Source organism: Protopterus annectens, chromosome 4.part1 (genome assembly GCF_019279795.1).
Source record: "Protopterus annectens isolate FY-2018-M chromosome 4.part1, PAN1.0, whole genome shotgun sequence".
Taxonomy (NCBI): Eukaryota; Metazoa; Chordata; order Ceratodontiformes; family Protopteridae; genus Protopterus; species Protopterus annectens.
Window position 1 is genome coordinate 404,455,338 of NC_056734.1, and position 15,179 is coordinate 404,470,516.

A 15,179-nucleotide genomic window follows, 5' to 3' on the forward strand; every position below is an offset into this window, starting at 1 on the left:
TATGTGTGGCTGATACAAAATAAACATTTTGGCTTCAGCCTGCAAACTTGTGTTTACCTAGCTTTGTCCCTGCTTAAGCAGCAATTAGTATAAGAATGCAGCCAATACCATTGTTATTACATGCAGTATACTCTACATGTCTGCAGTTTTCAGTAGCATTAAGATATAGCATCTCCTAAATGTTTCTTTTTTTCTGTAAGAATTGATGTTATGGTTGATAAAAAAGGAAAACATAAGAAATTGAAAAGATAAGAACTGGAAAGTTAGAAGAAAGGGGGTTTAAATTAGAAAAACAATGAAAGGATTTAAGAAGGAATACATAATCTGTTGCACTGCCTAAAAAAAAGGCAAAAAATAAGAAACTCCATTTGGCAGTGTACCCTCAGTCTCTCAACTGGCAAATAATCTCACTGTAATCTGCCACTCACAGTATACTATTTAATTCATACTATTATTCATGGGTTCATTTTATGCAATTAGGTGTGTAATAGGCTTCAGTGAAAAATACCATGAATAAACATATACTGTTTATTAGAAAATATGATTTGCTTCCTGATCCCATGTGACAATCAAGTCTTTCTCCAAACTACACAATTAGCCCATTCATTCTCCTAAAAAGAAAAGAGCTAAGTGGCCCATTTGCTCTTCTCAGGGGTGAATGGTAGAAGTGGAAATTGGGGGCTATCACTTTAAAACCAGCATATATGTCATATCCCAAAGTATGATATGTAATAGTCATGCAAAAGTGGCCTGTACCCTACTTGCATGGGAGGCTTCCCTTCAAATGACATATCATGTCATTTACCATGGAGTTCGAACTCTAGGCATACACCCCTCAAGTCTCCCCAGAGAAAAGTATGTGGGCTCCACTCTGTCATTCCTTTCTATCTCTTTCTCTCTCTTTCACTCCTGCCTGCTCCTCTAGAACCTGGGTGGCTAGCTGAATGCAGGTTGGTTGAGCCATAATCAGCGCATTATTCCTCTGTTTCACACATTTAATTTCCCAAAGACTGAAAAATACTATAGCTGTTACCTATTTGACTATTAAAATGATACTAATACATAAAGGAGCAAAAATGAAGAACTTAAAATATAATATCAAGCTGACAAATGTATATGAGGCCATTTTACTGCAGCAATATTTCCTACACAACAATAATGTATCTATTCATTCTAGATAATTTCCTGAGGCATGTGACATATTTCCTTTCCATCTCCTTACCAGAAATAATAAAAACAGCTCCACCAACTGTAGCCACACGATTCTTTTTGTCTTTGTCATCTGCCAAGCATGTGGTACACTTCATGCCAATGGAAGCAATGAGCATAGCCACCACCCCCAGGATGATACCAATAATCATAAGAGCGCGGGTGACATGAAGAATACCTGTAATAAAGCAAAAATGTCAGACATTAACCCAGAATGATACCAGTAATCATGAGAGCGCGGGTGACAGGAAGAGAATCTGTAATAAAGAAAAAGTGCCAGACATTAACAGAGTTCTTAATGTACAATTATCAAAATATGGTCTGGTTTGCTGCAACATATTTGTTTTGTGATTTTCAGTAGTCTCCCCTTCTTATCAATAGGTATTTTTATTTATATCTGTCTGCTATTTAGTATGTTTCATCATATAGTAAATCAATTCAGTCTCACCTACTTAAACATTGTTTTGTCAACTCTATATCCAGCTTCCTGGATGTAATTATAATTGGATATTGTAGCTCATCCCCTCGGCTGCAGTTGATAAAATGACCTGCCACAACCTTTTGACCAGAGAATTAAATGGAATTGATTACATACGCATTGGCCTCCTGTAAGAGAATATCAGCAGAAGGGATTTTGCTTTCCATGCTATAAGAGAAGACCATTTAACTCTTTGGTGCTTCTGGGCTCCATTGTGAAAAAAAATCAAATGCCTGACAGGGATTTCTTACAGACCAGAATCAGTGTCAACTCTTCACAAAAAAAATAAATAAATAAATAAAAAAAAAAAATAAGAAAGATGTCACTGCATTTTCAAGCTTTGTGCAGCCTGACTCTTCAGCGTTATACATTTATTCCTGAACCCAGGCCCCCAGTGTTCCAGCACCAATGAGCTTCTTGGGACATATAGTTCACCTGTATGATGATCTGCCTTTTCATCTAATTATTTATATACTTACCTTATGAGAGAAATCCAAGAAGACATTGTAGACAAAGATAAGTTTTTATTATTATTATTATTTTCATCTGTAAGTTAGTAACAGCCAACAGATTGCCATTATATTTTTCAACATCATTCATACAGGAAAGTTCTCTAGAGATGTCAATGTTTGGTCGTCTCATAGCAAAAAATCCTGTTTTGTGTTATTTGCCACTATTTAGTAACAACACTGTGGACTATAATTATCATGGCAGGATTATATTAAGGGATTTTGTTTGAAAGTAGTATATTAAAGTGATGTAAATGCAAAGGGGTTTCATCACTGCTCAAGTTTGATATGTATAGTTGCATGAAATCCTATATGTCTAAATATTTTGATTCATAAACTGTCATTATTTGCTACTGCCAGCAGATGTTTAGCAACATTGCATTGGAAATACATTCAGATTTGGAAACGTTATACCATCATTTTGAAAAGCAATTAGCAGGTAGGTAGCAGGCTTATAGGGCCTATCAGGTAGAATTAAATCTTCTCACTCTTTTTTATAAAAATAAGAAACTTGTATTTTATATTAGAAAACTATACTACAGTTCTCTAGTTTGTCAAATTCAGCTTAAGTATTCTGTCAGGACAGATATGGCTTAAGTGGTACCACAGTTCCTTCCCCCTATAATTAGTCTGCATTTGGTTTACTTATTAGTGTTTATATTATACAGTAAGAGTGCTTTCTGTGTCTCATTAGACAAACCATGCCATAAGCACTGTAAATGATGTTTATACTAAGCTGAAGATCTTGGACAAGTACCTTTGAACATGGTGTTACTATAAGGGAAATGCTTTCTCTGAAACACTCATCTGTGGATATATTGTGGCCCATAGCATTATCTAACTTTAGTATTCACACCTGGGGAAGGAAACTGAAGGATAGACCCTGGCAAAAAAGGTATTGGCATCCAATATCCCCACAATGAAGTAAATACAAGTACATGATAGAATCTCACAGTATATGAAAGCAGATGAAATCTGCAAAAAATGTTACTTGACTAGCTTTATGCTTTACTTGACAATGGACTTTAGATTACCGGATTTCCAAATCTGAATGCTTAATGTTGGTGCACTGTCTTCCCTTAAATATAAGAAGTCATGTCCAGGCTTCTTTCACAGAACACATAATCTCCTTGATCCCTTTAAATCGTGCAGTATATAAGACTCTGGGTGACAGAGTGGAGACCAAGTAAGTCTTACCTTCTTTACTTATGAAAGCGGTTTACTATCAAAATCAGGAAATGAACTGCTTTGAGTAGCATTAAATCAAATCTATATTTCAAAGTTTTTTAAAATCGAAATTAAACCTAGCAAATCTGTAGTACCTATATACGGACGGCAACTGCAGTTAACTGTCACATTTTCAAAACATCAAATACCGAACCCTTGGTTTGCAACTGGGATGAAAATTATTTTAGTTTTTCGACATTATATTTTGACAGCATGATTAAACATACAAGCTCATTTCCAGATTTTGATTGTAAACATACAAAAGTGTTTGTAAGCAACAACAGTCTGAGGACTGCCTGACACCTGGATTGAGAGAGGGACACAATTTATCTTCTACCTTGAAGACACTGCTGCCCTCTTTAGGTTCTTTTCTACTTAACTCACTTACAAGGAGACCTGAAAAAAAGACATCTAACCTGCAGCTGTCTCATTTGCTTCTACTGGATAGCCATGTCAGTGGAAATCACTTTCTTCTTTAAGAGAAAAAAAAACAGGCAAGATGTTTTATTGCTGAAGCAACTGAAATCAGATGGACAAATGACCATTGTAATGAACTGTGAAATGAAGGACCGATATCATTGATGGGGTACATAAAAGATGCAAACCTAACATTGTTACTTTAATAGATGAAATACAAGCAGATGAAGGTCGGTTGAAACAGCGTTGTCAGGATCTCAATTGCTTTGGAAAGTCTTCTGAAAGCAGACACATTAATAGAGACAAGCTGGCCATTACTAAAAAGCTTATCAAACAAACTTTAACTCCCACAAAAAGCTCAAGTCTATGACACATCTAAATACATACTGACAGATAGTTCATTCTTCTCACAGCAAAAAAAAAAAAATAAACAATTAAAAAAATGACATCCTAAACATGGACCAGAAAAAAGAAACATGCCATATGTGCATGTAGTACTTACCAGAAATACACAGACTAAGATGTACGCACACGCTTACCACATTTTCATTCTTACAAAAATTGTTGCAATCCTTTATTAAAAAGAGAGATAAAAAAATGTTTTCAATTTATCATTGTATATAAAAGTTTATTAAAAAGAAAGAAAGATAAAGAAATATTTTTTTTTCAATTGGCCATTGTAAAAGAAAATCTGCTCAGTGGGCATAGCTGACAGTTATTCTTGGACAGTGCAGTACATCCGCTTGAAATATTCTTTGATACACAGTCCCCAACATTAGCAGAAAAAAACACTATTCGCTACAGGCAAGCAGTGAAGTTTGACAATTTGCCTTATTGTGTTAAATCAGATTGCAGTGGAGATGCACAAGCCAGTGCATTTCTTTGTGCTGGTCCCAAGCTCGGATAAATGGCGAGGGTTGCATTAGGAAGGGCATCTGGCGTAAAATTTTGCCAAGTCATACATGCAGACAACAGTACAAAAATACATAACGGACTGGTCGAGGCCCGGGTTAACAATGACCGCCACCAGTACTGTTGGCCAACAGGGTGCTGGCAGAAATTGGGCTACTGTTGGCCGAAGGAGGAGAAGAGGGGGAAGTCATGCCCGAAGGCAGGTAAAGGCTAGGACTGTGATAGTGAGGGTCGGAACTTTGAATGTTGGCAGTATGACTGGTATAGTGAGAGAGCTAGCTGATATGATGGACCGAAGGAAGGTTGGTATATTGTGTGTGCAAGAGACCAGTTGGAAGGGGAGCAAGGTTAGGAGTATCAGAGGTGGTTTCAAATTGTTTTATCATGGTGTGGATGGGAGGAGAAATGGCGTAGGCATTCTCCTGAAGGAAAAGTATGATAAGAGTGTTCTGGAGGTGAAAAGGGTGTCAGATAGAGTGATGTTTATGAAGCTGGAAATTGATGGTGTAATGATGAATGTTGTTAGTGCATATGCTCCACAAGTTGGGTGTGCGATGGATGAGAAAGAAAAATTCTGGAGTGAGTTGAATGAAGTGGTGATGACTGTACCCAAGGGTGAGAGACTGGCCTCAAACAGATGCCCTATGCAGGCCATCTCAAAAAACTACAGCTTTTCTCCATCGCATATCGCCTACTCAGGGGTGATCTCTGCCTAACATACCAAACTATGTCAATCCCAGAGCTGTTGGACATGCTCCACTTAAAGAAATCCCAATCACTCCGAGCTACACGCTCTAGGGACCTTAACCTTGTCACCACAATAAACAGAACATGCTGGAGGGATAGATTCCTGTCCCAGAGACTTCCCATACTCTGGAACAGACTACCTATCTATGTCAAACAGAGCTCCTCATTAGCATAGGGTGACATACAAGAGTGGAGAAAGATGCACACAGGTGGATTATATCTTATGTAGAAGGGCCAGTCTGATGGAGATTGGAGACTGTAAAGTGGTGGCAGGGGAAAATGTAGTTAGGCAGCATAGGATGGTGGTTTGTAGGATGATATTGGTGATCAAGAAGTGGAGGATGAGTATGAAGGCAGCACCAAGGATCAAATAGTGGAAATTGAAAAAGGGTAATTGTGAGGTGATGTACAGGGACGAGTTAAGACAGGCACTGGGTGGCAGTGAAGAGTTACTGAATAGCTGGGTAACTACAGCAGAGCTAGTAAGAGAGATGGCTAGAAAGGTGCTTGGTGTGACATCTGGAAAGAGGAAGGAGGACAAGGAGACCTGGTGGTGGAATGAAGAAGTACAGGAGAGTATACAGAGAAAGAGGTTGACGAAGAAGTGGGATTGTCAAAGAGATGAAGAAAGTAGATGAGTTGCATGGCAAAGAGAGAGATGGTGAAGGCTAAGGATAAGGCGTATGAAGAGTTGTATGAAAGGTTGGACACTAAGGAGGGAGAAAAGGACCTGTACCGATTGGCTAGACAGAGGGACTGAGCTAGTAAAGATGTGCAGCAGGTAAAGGTGATAAAGGATAATGAGGGAAACGTACTCACAAGTGAGGAGAGTGTGTTGAGCAGATGGAAAGAGTACTTTGAGGGGTTGATGAATGAAGAGAATGAGAGGGAGAGAAGGTTGGATGATGTGGGGATAGTGAATCATGAAGTGCAATGGATTAGCAAGGAGGAAGTAAGGATACCTATGAAGAGGATGAAGAATGGAAAGGCTTTTGGTCCAGATGACATACCTGTGGAAGCATGGAGGTGTTTAGGTGAAATGGCAGTGGAGTTTTTAACTAGATTGTTTAATGAAATCTTGGAAAGTGAGAGGATGCCTGAGGAATGGAGAAAAAGTGTTTTGGTACCGATTTTTAAGAATAAGGGTGATGTGCAGAGCTGTAGTAACTACAGAGGGATTAAACTGATCAGTCAGAGCATGAAGTTATGGGAAAGAGTAGTGGAAGCTAGGTTAAGAAGGGAGGTGATGATTGGTGATCAGCAGTATGGTTTCATGCCAGGAAAGAGCACTACAGATGCGATGTTTGCTCTGAGAGTGTTGATGGAAAAGTACAGAGAAGGTCAGAAGGAGTTGCATTGTGTCTTTGTGGATTTACAGAAAGCATATGACAGGGTGCCTAGAGAGGAGTTGTGGTATTGTATGAGGAAGTTGGCAGTGTCAGAGAGGTATGTAAGAGTGGTGCAGGATATGTACGAGGGTAGTGTGACAGCAGTGAGGTCTGCGGTGGGAGTGACAGATGCGTTTAAGGTAGAGATGGGATTACATCAAGGGTCAGCTGTGAGCCCTTTCTTATTTGCAATGGTGATGGACAGGTTGACAGACGAGATCAAACAGGAGTCCCCGTGGACTATGATGTTTGCAGATGACATTGTGATCTGTAGTGCGAGTAGGGAGCAGGTGGAGGAGACCCTGGACAGGTGGAGATATGCTCTAGAGAGAAGAGGAATGAAGGACAGCAGCACTAAGACAGAATATATGTGTGTGAATGAGAGGGAGGATAGATGAATGGTGAGGATGCAGGGAGTAGAGGTTTCAAAGGTGGAGGAGTTTAAATACTTGGGATGAACAGGTCAGAGTAATGGTGAGTGTGGAAGAGAGGTGAAGAAGGGAGTACAGGCAGGATGGAGTAGGTGGAGAAGAGCGTCAGGAGTGATTTGTGACAGACGAGTACCAGTAAGAGTGAAAGGGAAGGTCTACAAGAGGGTAGTGAGACCAGCTATGTTATATGGGTTGGAGACAGTGGCATTGACAAAAAGGCAGGAGTCAGAGTTTGACGTGGCAGAGTTGAAGATGTTAAGATTTGCACTGGGTGTGACGAGGATGGGCAGGATTAGGAATAAGTATATTAGAGGGTCAGCCCAGGTTGGAAGGTTTGGAGACAAAGCCAGAGAGGCAAGATTACATTGGTTTGGACATGTGCTGAGGAGGGATGCAGAGTATATTGGGAAAAAGATGCTAAGGATGAAGCTGCCAGGTAACAGGAAAAGAGGGAGGCCTAAGATAAGGTTTATGGATGTGGTGAGAGAGGACATGCAGGTGGTTGGTGTGACAGAGAAAGATGCAGAGAACAGGAAGAAATGGAAACAGTTGATCTGTTGTGGCGACCCCTAACGGGAGCAGCCAAAAGAACAAGAAGATATTTTAAAGGCTCCAAAAATACCTCAGTTCAAGCATTGCCTGATAAAGTGCTTAAATGACATAGAATACATAATAAGAATTTATTTTGCTGAATAGTTGTTTTCTGCCCTGAGCACCTAATTTATAAGTAGCACATGGAAGAATGATATGTGAAGACTACTGCTTCCTGCTGTTAGTGAACCCCTGCCTTTCTTCAAAACAGTATATAGATATGTGCATGCATACATACTATATATATTTTTTTCAGTGGATATACAAAGTTTACACACCCCTTTTAAAATGCCAGGTTTTTATGATATAAAAAAATGAGACCACAATAAATAATTTCAAAACTTTTCCCACCTTTAATGTGAGCTATAACCTGTACAATTCAATTGAAAAACAAACAAACCTGTTAGGGGAAAAAGATAAAAAATAAAAAACATACAATAAGCTTGTTGCATAAGTGTGCACACCTTTAAACTAATACTTTGTTGAAGCACCTTTTGATTTAATTGCAGAATTCAGTCTTCTTGGGTAGGAGTCTGTCAGCGTGGCACATCTTGACTTGGCAATATTTGCCCACTCTTACATGCAAAAGTGCTCCAAATCTGTCAGATTTCGAAGGCATCTCTTGTGCACAGCCCTCTTCAGGTCACCTCACAGATTTTCTATTGGACTTAGATCTGGGCTCTGGCTGGGTCATTCCAAAACTTTAATTTTCTTCTGGTGAAGCCATTCTTTTGTTGATTTGGATGTATGCTTGGGATCATTGTCATGTTGAAAGGTGAAATTCCTCTTCATCTTCAGCTTTCTATCAGATGCCTGAAGGTTTTGGACCAAATGTGACTGGTATTTGGAACTGTTCATAATTCCCTCCACCTTGACTAAAGCCCCAGTTCCAGCTGAAGAAAAGCACCCCAAAGGCATGATGCTGCCACCACCATGCTTCACTGTGGGGGTGGCATTCTTTTGGTGATGCAAAGTGCTGTTTTTGTATCAAACGTACCTTTAGGAATTGTGGCCAAAAATTTCAACCTTGGTCTCATCAGACCATAACACATTTTCCCACATGCTTTTGGGAGACGATGTATTGTTTTCCAAATTTTAGCTGGGCCTTGATGTTTTTCTGAGTAAGAAAAGGCTTCCATCTTGCAACCCTACCCCATAGACCAGACATATGGAGAATACAGGAGATTGTTGTCACATGTTGTACACAACCAGTACTTGCCAGAAATTCCTGCAGCTCCTTCAGTGTTGCTGTATGTCTCTTGGCAGCCTCCCTGACCAGTTTTCGTTGTGTCTTTTCATCAATTTTGGAGGGACATCCAGTTCTTTGCAACATCACTGTTGTCCCATATTTTCTCCAGTTTTTGATGACTGTCTTCACTGTGTTCCATGGTATATCCAATGCTGTCAAAAATTTTTTGTACCCTTCTCCTGACTGATACCTTTCAACAATGAGATCCCTTTGATGCTTTGTAAACTCTTTGCAGACCACAGCTTTTGCTGTAGCAGGCAACTGAGTAAATGTCAGGAAAATCCTACTTGGACAGCTGAACTTTATTTGGTGTTAATCAGTCTCTTTAATTGATTGCAGGTGTGTACCCAAGAAGACATTCATATGGCTGAGACCATATGATCGAACTTTTAAAAGTTCAAACACCTGATTAGGAAAAAAAAAACAAAATATTGCCCTGAACATTTTTATCAGGGGGGGGGGCTCCCCTGCACCCCCAACACCACCTGCTATTTAAATATATCAACTCTAAGATCGCTCTACAGTGAGGAAAAGGGAAATCTTCTCATTCCATGCTGTACGGAGATCTCCATTCAGAACGTTCCAACTTTTAGTTTGATCATATGGTCTCGGCCATATGAAAGTCGAACTTTTAAAAGTTTGATCATCTGTAGGGGACCCATATAAAACATAGATAGATAGATAGATAGATAGATAGATAGATAGATAGATAGATAAATAGATAGATAGATGCTATATATACATATATAATACGGGTTCTGCTATTTTTTGTAGAACAGTGCTTTGGTTAACATCTGTTTAGTTCATCAGCTAAACAGATGGTCAATATCACTCGACAAAAGTAGCAAATCAGATATTACCTCTAAAGAGTCCAGACTTTTGCAGTTTATTTATGCTTTTTATCCTCCCATTAGTTATGGCTTTGTCCAGAGATCTTGCTGTAAGAGGTTGAGAGGTATGGATCAGACGAATTTGGGGGATTGCAAATTTGCACTTCCACAAGAATTGTGTTTTTTGTTCTTTAGTTTTTTTTGTTTTTGTATGTGCTTAAATTCATTCTGGCACGTACATAGCAGCATGCCGATGTGCATAATGTTAGTCATTTGGAGTCAACATATGCACATGGATATTTGTGCTGTTCGACAAACTTAATATATATATATATATATGGACTGACTTCATAATTTCAAATTTCAGTATCTCGAGACCATGAAGCCGAAAATCCATAAAGTCGAAACCCAGAAGCGCGGAATTTAAAATTGCGACTTCTATACTAAACATACTGCACACACAGACACAAACATACCCCTCCCTACACGTACACAAACACAAACACCTACCTTACATACAAGCAGGGGGGCAAGCCCCCCTCCACCCGCCACCCCCCTACATAAATATACTAACTCCGAGGTCGCACTACACAGACAGACACACAAAAATACCACTACACAAGCTGCAATCCCCTCACACACACACACATCACACTAAGAAAACACACAGAGACACACTAAAGCCCCTACCCAAAACCCGTACAACACAAACACTGACCTACATCTCCAACCATCCACTCACACACCGCAACACCAGGACCGCTAATGCAAGTTCTCCAAATTCGGATTTTGAATTTTGCGCTTTTGGGGTTTAGGTATTCTGCACTTTCGCCTTTCTGGTCTCAGGATACTGAAACTCAGGATTTCAGTAGTTCGAGATTTTGAAGGGACCCCATATATGTATATATATATATATATATATATATATATATATATATATATATATATATATATATATCTATATATATATATATATATATATATATATATATACATATATATAGATATAGATATATATAGATATAGATAGATAGATAGATAGATATAGGATATAGTGATTTTAATAAAATGTTATTTTTTTTTTTAGCAAAATGTTATTTTATTGAAGTAAGGAAAAGCTTTTACAGCCAGTTGAAAAGCAGCTGATTGAACTGTACTGGCTTTTTCTGAGTGAGAGTGTGGCACAATGGGGTTACTGCTGACTAAGAACAAGAAGGAAAGGTCTCAACATAGGAGAGACACCCTCCACAGCTTGAATAAGCAAATTAGACATCTTGTTAAGTCCTCCAAAGTTAGCCTGGCTAAGGATAATCACAAGGCATTCTATAACTATATCCGAAATCCTGAAGGGAAGGCTCAGATTTGTGCCTAACTAGTAGTGGACGGTACCACTCATATGGAACCTGTGAAAATTGCCAACCTGTTAGTAGACAGGTTCAGTGAAACTTCACTTCACTGTCCCCACCAATCATGCCCCAAAATATACCCATCACCAGTCCTCTACCTAGTCTCCAATGAGCAGGTCATAACCACCCTCTCCAAGGCCAAAAACACAACCTCTGTATGATCAGACAACATCCCAGGCTGCTTGCTGAATGGTCTAAAACAGGAGCTGGTGGAACCATTGGGTACTCTCTTCAACCACAGTATAAGTACTAGCTTTGTCCCACCCAAATGGAAAACTGCAACTGTGATCCCTTTGCACAAAGGGGCTTCTTCAACCGACCCTGAGAATTATAGACCCATAAGCATGACCAGCCTTATCTATAAGACCATGGAAGAATCATCATGGACCTAATCAACAAGAATACAGGAGATCTTCAAAGCCTTGACCTGACCCAGTTTGGTTTTATTAAAGGCAGATCATGCTTGTTAAACCTGGTGAATATCTTTGAAAATGTTACAAAAGCCTTGGATGAAGACAAAACAATGCACACCACCTATCTCAACTTAGTCAAAGCCTTTGGCACTATCCCCCACTCAGGCATCATCTATAAACTCATGCAGCTGGGGATAAACCCATATGTCATTAGATGGGTAGCCAACTGGCTCACCGACAGTAAGCATACAGTCAAAGTAGGGGATTCCATCTCTATCAGCAGACCTGTTACTAGTAGTGTTCCACAGGGATCTGTGCTGGGTCCACTTCTGTTTGGAATCTATTTCTTAGAAGTTCAGGTGAAAATAGATGGCCTGTGGCTTATCAAATTCACTGATGACTGCAAACTGGGTGCAATCATTGACACCCAAAACAATGTCACCATACTACAAAAAGGGCTTACACAAATGATTGGTTCCAAAGCCACGGACTCAAATTTAATGCAAAAAATGTATTATCATCCCCTTCGGTAAAGGTGAAGTTCCAGCAAATTACCACATTAACAATAACCCCTAAGTTCAAACCCAGTGGTGAGAGACTTGTAACACAGGTTGATAGCAGCCTTAACTTCAATGATCATGTGTCCACAATGGTGCGGGTGGCCTACAACAATCCCTATCTCATAAGTAAGGGAAAAGCATTCAAAATGAAAGAGGTTATAACTCCTCTGTACTCATCCCTCAGCAGACCAATAATAGAGTGCAATGCTTCCTTCTGTATGCACCTCAGCAGATACTTGCAGCAACTGGAGAGACCTCAGAGGTTTCTCACGAAGAAAATTCAAGGCCTTCATCACATGACCTACACGGACAGATTGAAGTCACTGTTACTATACTCTGTATTGTATAGACTTCTTATAGGCGACTTATGCCTGGCCTACAGAGCAGTCTTGGACCCTGCCTTAATGGAAATGCTGCACATCTGCAAATCTAATGGGACTTACTCACTCTAGAGACCTTAACCTAGCCTGCAACATAAACAGGATGTGCTGGAGTGACAGATATGTCTCTCTGAGGCTGCCACTCCTCTGGAACAAACTCCCAATTCAAGTTAAACAAAGTTCCTCAATGAACCTATTAAAGTGTAATTTGGATAGATGGATGCGGAAACCATAAATTCACCCAGGGTTTTTACTTATGACCCTCTTGGATAGGGGCAGTCAGTGCTGGTCATACATTTGCATGCTAATATAGGCTATTTCTCTCAGTCTATGAGGGAAACAAAGGTAAAACATAGCTAGGCTTGTAAAGGCCCTAGGGCCAACAGCCTAGTAGCCGTCTATGATCCTATGAAGTGGGGACTTTGCCTTTTCCAGACTGAGTGTGATCTCTAAGATGGTGTTCATATATATATATATATATATATATATATATATATATATATATATATATATTAAGCAGGGGGTATATGGGGGTGCAGCCCTGCACATGGTGAGTGCAGGAGTGGTTTGCCCCCTAAAAAAAAACAGAATTTTTTTCTTGTGTTGTTTTCAATAATTTGAGGATCAAATATTTGAGTTCAATCATTTGTGGTTCAATGTTATGACATTTCAAAGAAATATCATACACTCATGTATATATATATGTATATATATCTCTTTCTTTATACATGCATACATATATATATATATATATATATATATATATATATATATATTATATAATATATATATATATATATATATATATATGTGTGTGTGTGTGTGTGTGTGTGTGTGTGTGTGTATGCAAGCTGAGCTTAAATGGATCTTAAGGATGGGGTCACACCAGGGCACGGTCTCAAATGTTGTTCTGTGATATTCTAATCCATAATATATATATATATATATATACATATATATATATATATATATATATATATATATATATATATATATATATATATCTATGGGTCTACTTCTTTTCATTGAAAACTCATTTTGTTGAATCTCAGCTCACCAGGACCAATTTGCTGGAAGCTCACTTTACTGAAAACTCATTTGACCGAATCTCATTTCACCAAATGGTAGTAGTGGCAGTTGGTAGAGTTCTGTAAGAGAAGTAAATGGTATATGCACTTTTTCCCACTGTAGTGTGATCCTGGAGTTAGTATATATAGCGGGGGGCACAGCCCCCAACACTGGGGTATGTAGGGGGCATAACCCCCCACCTAGTTTGGTCTTCTATCGTGTGATTTCTGTTAAAAGAGTAAGTAAGTAGGTTTTAGGTTCTGGAAAGTGTTAGTCAATAGTGTTGTAAGTGTGCGTGTCTATCGTTTAAGCTTATTGAAATATGGGTTTTTAGGCTTTTGGTGTAATGAGATACAGTCAAATGAGTGTTCAGTAAAGTCAGCTTTCAGCGAATTGGTCCCGGCGACCTGAGATTCGACAAAATGAGTTTTCAGTGAAAAGAAATAGACCCATATGTATCTATACACACACACACACACACACACACACATATATATATATATATATATATATATATATATATATATATATATATATATATATATTTATATACACACACACAGACATATGTATGTATATATAGCCAGCCAAAGTATTCATTGTACAATACCTTAAGCCTCCTGTAGTAGAGGCCCATGGGATATATGCAAATTACCACTTAAGGACATAACAGTGTTTTGGATACATGGCTTCTGAACTCTCATGACTTCTTTACTTTTAAGTCTTTATGGGTATATTTAAGCCAATAAAGCTAAAGCCCACTAGCTGTAGACATATACGTTTCAGCCTTTTTTATGACTTCATCAGTACAGCATAAATGGATTGTTTGTTTATATTTTAAAAATACGGAGGTTAAAGTCAAACCCGATGTCCATAAACATAAGGGTGCCTACAAAATATCCAAGACAACATCCGAACAAAAAGGTATAAAGGTCACACAGTCAAATCATTCAGTACAACTGCAAGAAAGACCCAGCCAAGCTAGAGGCTTCACAATGTGATACCTTAAACTCCTGTAATAGAAGCCCAATGGATACAAACAGATATATGGCTGACATTTGTTTTTTTATCTGATGGCAAATCTCCTTTCACCCCCGCCCATGTGAGGAAGGATATGCCATCAACACCTTCCATTACCTAATTAACTATGAGGCTGCAGTACTCAGAGAAAAGACAGATATGTGTTTCTGATTAAGTACAAGTGATTTGCTATTTTCCTTCATTTAGTAAATTCTCACAAAACACATTTTTAAAACACAGTGCTTGTATTTGTCTAGTTAAAGGACTTCAGTTTCATTACATGCATCAAGTCCTAACTTTATTCAATATTTTGAAAGGTCTGCTGTGCATTTCTCTTACTGCAT

The 15,179-nt window shown here is 38.8% G+C and overlaps 1 protein-coding gene across 1 annotated transcript in view; it reads right to left on the minus strand.

The window, feature by feature from the left end:
- The window catches only part of LOC122800888 (claudin-1-like), an 85,393-nt gene that overhangs the window by 30,494 nt on the left and 39,720 nt on the right, over nucleotides 1-15,179 (minus strand). The window contains exon 2 of the mRNA XM_044070222.1: nucleotides 1,223-1,387. Within this exon, the coding sequence (XP_043926157.1) occupies nucleotides 1,223-1,387 (165 nt within the window). The remainder of the gene's footprint in view (nucleotides 1-1,222; nucleotides 1,388-15,179) is intronic.